At 35.7% G+C, this 5,428-nt stretch overlaps 1 protein-coding gene across 1 annotated transcript; it reads right to left on the bottom strand.

Moving 5' to 3' along the window:
* Window positions 1–2,766: 2,766 nt before the first annotated feature.
* On the bottom strand, window positions 2,767–4,821 carry LOC114409213 (7-deoxyloganetic acid glucosyltransferase-like). The gene is made up of 2 exons (XM_028372578.1): window positions 4,147–4,821; window positions 2,767–4,030 (listed from the first exon to the last, which is right to left on the bottom strand). Exons 1-2 carry the CDS (start codon window positions 4,718–4,720, stop codon window positions 3,087–3,089), a joined length of 1,518 nt encoding a protein of 505 aa, XP_028228379.1. The 5' UTR covers window positions 4,721–4,821; the 3' UTR covers window positions 2,767–3,086.
* Window positions 4,822–5,428: the final 607 nt, after the last annotated feature.

The raw sequence follows: 5,428 nt of genomic DNA, 5'->3' as shown, positions 1-5,428 counted from the left end.
ATTTGAAAATATAAAGTAGGTTCTACAATTTGTTTCCTTACTTTCCTTTTTAAGTGATATCAATCAATGAAGGAGGAGGGAAAGCAAATTCATTGACATGATGAGTTCATTTGTTTTGTTAAAATTTATGGTATTAGTAATGATAAATATTTTTGTTTCACATTTGATGTGAAAAAAATTATGGAACAACTTAGATTAATCAAATGAGGACAAGATAAAAACTTCACTTTTTGTTACTCAAAAATTCATAAAATAATTTTTCATCTCAAATACAAAGTATTTAAAAGACATACATATTCTTACATTTTTCTTGTTTTTTAAGTATTATTTCCTATCAACAAGAATTTTATCATGTCATTTGTTTTGAATTTACATTATTCACTGAATATATCAATTTTATCTTACTATTTTAAATTCATATTGTCTATTAGTTACAACAACCTTATCATATCATATATTTTGAATTTATATTATCGACTAGTTTAACTTATATATATTTCGTATTTTATTTTAGTAAATTTTATATTATTTTAAGTGTGTTATTTATTATTAATCAAATAATGATAACTCAAATATTTGTCCTATATCGTAATACGTAACAAAACGCAACCTATGTAAGTTTCAAGCAAGATCCCATAACTTCATTATGACATATTTAACGAGAAGCAAAGCTTCTTCCGTTACAATCCTCTTTATTTATAGTTCAATTTGAGCTCAAGTTTCTCTTTGTTCCTCTCATGTCAAGAACTAAAAAACTATAATCAAAATTCATTATTACTGCTTTGAGGAGAAACAACAGGCAGGACTCAGGACCCAAACTGAAGGAAGAAATATAAAGACACCTAGTTGACAAAACCCATAACTCCAAATTCAATTTGGGCCGCATATAGCAATGACTTGGACTGGGCCATAATCAATTATTTTCTGACAATTGCTTTCTGCACCTTCGACCTTGCTTCCTGTACCCTTCTCCGGACTTGTTTCCTGCACTGCACCCTAATCCGAAATGTAATTTACATCCCGGATTAGCCATTCCAAAATGTAAAAGTTTACATTCCAGATTATATTCTAGAAAGGCTAATCCGTAATGTAAATTACATTATGAATTAGGATTTTCAAAAGGTTAAAAAGGTGCAATAAGCAATTGTCTTATTTTCTTGGCTAGTTGATACAGTATTTAATATTTATGTACTGAATCAAATGATCCATGCTGACATAAGAGGAACCACCTGCACTCACACTCTGTAGACTTGTTCAACGCAGTGATGAGATCATCGACCATATTGTCCACAACGTTCCTGGGTTTTTTTTTTTTTATCATTTGGGGATAATTTTTAAAAAAAAATTACTAAATAGGAACACTTTTTGAATAATTATCTTCGAGATAAATTGTAAGAATAAATATGATTATGTAAACCGAAGTTATAAATTCTTATAAAAAATCATAAAATTAATTACGACTTTATAAACTGGGAGCATGCATATATATATTACGGCCAACCGATGCATGGCTGTGACACACATCCTTCGTGTAATAAATCGTATCCAACCCAAGTTTCCAACACTGCAACTCTAATTAACATTGCCTTTCCTATATTACGGCCATACATTAATATAACGTTGCCGAATGCCGACAACCGATACTTTCTATTCCTGGTTGATTCAACACCACATGACATATGCTCTTGCTTTCGTGTGGTACAATCTCTTTTAGATTTGTATACCAAATTAACACGACAAACAAACAATGCCCTAGATAGGAACGAAAGCAACGCTATTTTTTAATATACTACTACAAAAGACTACATTCATAAGTTCTAAGAAATCTTGAAATACTACATGAAAAACATATCAGATTTGTAAAGTACGTACACTAAACAAATTAAGGACAATTCTAGATGCAGAGGAGTACCACAAACAAATTTATTGCTTATTAATTAGAGACAAAGAATGATTAAAATAATGACAAAAGACACACAATATTAATTATCAAAATATAGCATAATGGGTAGTTAAAGAAAATGTATCCAACGAAATGAACTTAGAAATGGACAGCACATTTTACTTGAGGGAATCTTGAGGTAACATTTGACCTTGGGCTTTAAGTGATGGGATATGGTGTAGAGCTTCACATGTATGTCATAAACCCCACCATTTCTTGTCTTTGTTGAACTCGGAGACTTAATCATTGTCAAGCATGAGCACAATTCTTGTACTGGCGGAAGGAGATCATGTGTTACCACATCGTAATTTGCAAACCTGGCCACCTCCTAGAATGCTAAATTGCTAATGCCTCCTCTACTTTGACCGCAGCTACAACCACCAAGGAACATTTTTGCAAGTGCGAAAGAAATGCATGCCCATTGATTTTTAAATATAGATGTAGCCTTCTCTTATTAGTTTTAAATAATATTAGTATATAGTTATGACTTGAACTAAAACTTTAAATCAAATACACTAACCTAGATCTTAATAACAATAACAAGATCTCGAAGACAATTTCTTCATTTCAATATTTTCCAATTCATCTGAACCTGAGATTATATTCTTGTTCCTCTAGAGTACTTACGTACGTGGTAGCATTGTTGCCACCATTCTCCTTCCCATACTAATACTAATTTAAATTATAAATATTTAAATCTGATAAATGATATATATTAGTTCCAACACCATACCAGATTTTATAGATTTTGCAGCTTCTCATAATTAATGTCGTTTGTGCACCCTAATTAATATACCACAATCTGTGTTCTGTAGAATACCATATACTCATGTAAATATTGAACTACCATAATTAAATAAAGGCAAATGTTGTTCCAAACCAAAATAGTTACATAAGGAAACTTACACATGACTAAAAGGAATTCCAAAGATGATGTGGGCAGCACTTTGCAAGCTGCAAGACTAATTAAACCAAGTATAAATGCACATTAAAGCTGATTATAGAAGAAACCAAATAGATACGATTCTGTTCTTTAGTCCTTTTATCATTCTTTACTCTACCCGCTCCTTACATACTCCTAATTGCATGTGGCCACGGTTGCAAGAATAAACCTGAGCATGCAATTGTGCATTATTTTCAAGTATCAAATAATTTCTTGACTAATGGATCTTATGTACTGGATCAAGCCGTCCAAATTGGAATAAGAAGAACCACCGGAACTCACACTACGGTTAGCCAACAAAGCCACTTCCCGAGCAGAATTCAGAAACACCTCATTCCTGTGATCCATGAGATCATTGACCATGTTCTCTACAAGGTTCCTATCACATGCAACATCCTTCATATCCAACCCAACCTTACAAACTTCACTCACAAACCTGCTGTTAACATGCTGATCTCCAAAGCTAGGGCAGCAAATCATAGGAACACCAGCCGCCAGACTCTCCAAAGTTGAGTTCCATCCACTGTGGGTCAAGAACCCACCAATGGCCTTGTGGGCCAGCACCTCCTCTTGTGGGGCCCACCCCACAATGAACCCTCTCTCTTTAGTCCCTTCCTCCAGCTCAGCCGGTACCCGGTCACCATTTTCTTTTGGCCCCACCATGTCAGGACGAACCACCCAAAGGAACCGCTTCTTGCTATTCACCAAACCGTACCATATCTCAATTAGCTTCTCCCTTGTCATGGTGGCAATGCTACCGAAGCTCACGTATATCACCGATTTCAACGGCTGAGAATCAAGCCACGTCATGCACCTCTGATCCACTTCACCGACACAACTTGTGGACGGCGTCGTTTCGGTGTTGGACTCTTTTCTGGTGTTCAAGTGTGCGTGGAGAGGACCGATGGTGAAAACACGGGGAAACTGCAGACGCATCTGTGACAACACGGAACCTTCTAGATCCTCGAACGTGTTGAGTATGAGTGCACGTGCTTGAAGCGACTCACGTGTCTCCAAGGCCAAAGAATTCAAAGCATATACTATTTCGGATCCAGTCCCCCGACTGAAACTCGGGAGGTCTCGACAGCGGAACATGTTTTCCATCCCTGGGATACATGTTATCACGCGATCCATGTCTTCATCCCCTTTCAAACACAATCGATATTTATCAAAGCTATTTCTGAATTCTCATAGTACAAAATGTTGAAACAAAGTATGCTAAAGCTAAAACCAGAAAGAGTTAATATCTATGTTTATGTACCTGTGATTGGAAGTTGGTTAGACTGAAAGAGGTTTGGAACGCAGAAGTAAGTCCAGAAGCAGGAAGCGCTGATGGTGCGAAAATGAATGATGGGTATTCCAACCTGGTGTGCTACGTCTATGGTGAGGGCTCCGAAGACTCCATCGGCTATGAAGCAATTGATCTTGGGCTTTCCGGGGTCTTGGGAGAGAAGAATGTGTCTGATGTGAGGTTTTGCGTGCAAATTTATGGATTGAAAGAGGTCCACTGCGCTTTGTCCGGAACGAGGGTGGTGGTGAGGGAGGCCATCGGGGAAGGTCTTGAATTGGAGAGCGGGGTAGGTTTGTAAAAGAGCTTCCAGATCGCCGAAACGGTGGAGGCGGTGGTGGATGAAGTCTGTGTTGAGGAAGGTGATGTGGAAGCCATGGAGAGCGAGAAGCTGTGCAAGCTTCAACATGGTGCTGACATGGCCCTGCGCTGGACAGGGGAAGATGGCCACGTGGGTATCAGTTGTTTCTTCCGCCTTCATCTTTGCTCTTGTTGCGTTTTCTTTTTGTGCTTTGCTCATATATGCTTCATAAATAATGGGTATCATTGGTTAGAAAAGAAAGACAAAAGGAAAGAAAATGATTAAAAAATGGGGATGACTTTGAATATTGCTGATTAGGAACCAAAGATTCAAATAAGTTGTCACCTCGCCGGCCATTTGATGTTTCACGGATCAAAGTTTCATATATATATATATAAACTTAAATATAAATAAATTTAATTAATTTTATTCTTATTTAATAATATTATTTTTAAAATATTTTTCATTTAAAATGACGTGGTTTGAGTCAAATTCTTAAAGTTAATTTTGTTATCTTTTCTTCGGTAAGTATAGTGTTGACTTGCGTTATTACTTATGCTAATCAATTACATCGATTTATTCAGACCTTGTTAACTCACCACAAAAAAAAAAAAAAAAAATACTAGATTCTTCTTGCCTTAATTTTTTGACAAACCAATGTCACCATGTTGCAGTCGTAGATCATGCATCAATTCTTTTGAAGATTCAAAAATTCATACATGATTCATTAAACAGTAAGAAATGAAACCACATGAAATATTTAATTGAACACCATCCACAAAATAAACGATCTTTCATGCAGAGTGGATGAGACCTTCCAACGCTTTAGAATGATAGCACATCAAATATTTAAGTTACCCATTTACTCTTTATAGTTTCTAAACTTATCTATTTTAGTCCTTATAGTTAATAAGTGATTTTTTTAGTTCGTGTAGTTTACTTTTTAATTTTCAA

Source organism: Glycine soja, chromosome 1 (genome assembly GCF_004193775.1).
Source record: "Glycine soja cultivar W05 chromosome 1, ASM419377v2, whole genome shotgun sequence".
Lineage (NCBI taxonomy): Eukaryota > Viridiplantae > Streptophyta > Magnoliopsida > Fabales > Fabaceae > Glycine > Glycine soja.
The sequence above is the reverse complement of the archived record's forward strand: the minus strand, read 5'-3'. Positions and strand labels throughout refer to the sequence as shown.

Bases quoted from the DNA above. Each gene is read 5' to 3' on its own strand.
- LOC114409213 (XM_028372578.1), bottom strand. From the start codon at position 4,720: ATGATACCCATTATTTATGAAGCATATATGAGCAAAGCACAAAAAGAA. The intron at 4,031-4,146 runs GTACATAAACAT...TGTGTTTGAAAG, and splicing joins TAACCAACTTCCAATCACAG to GGGATGAAGACATGGATCGC.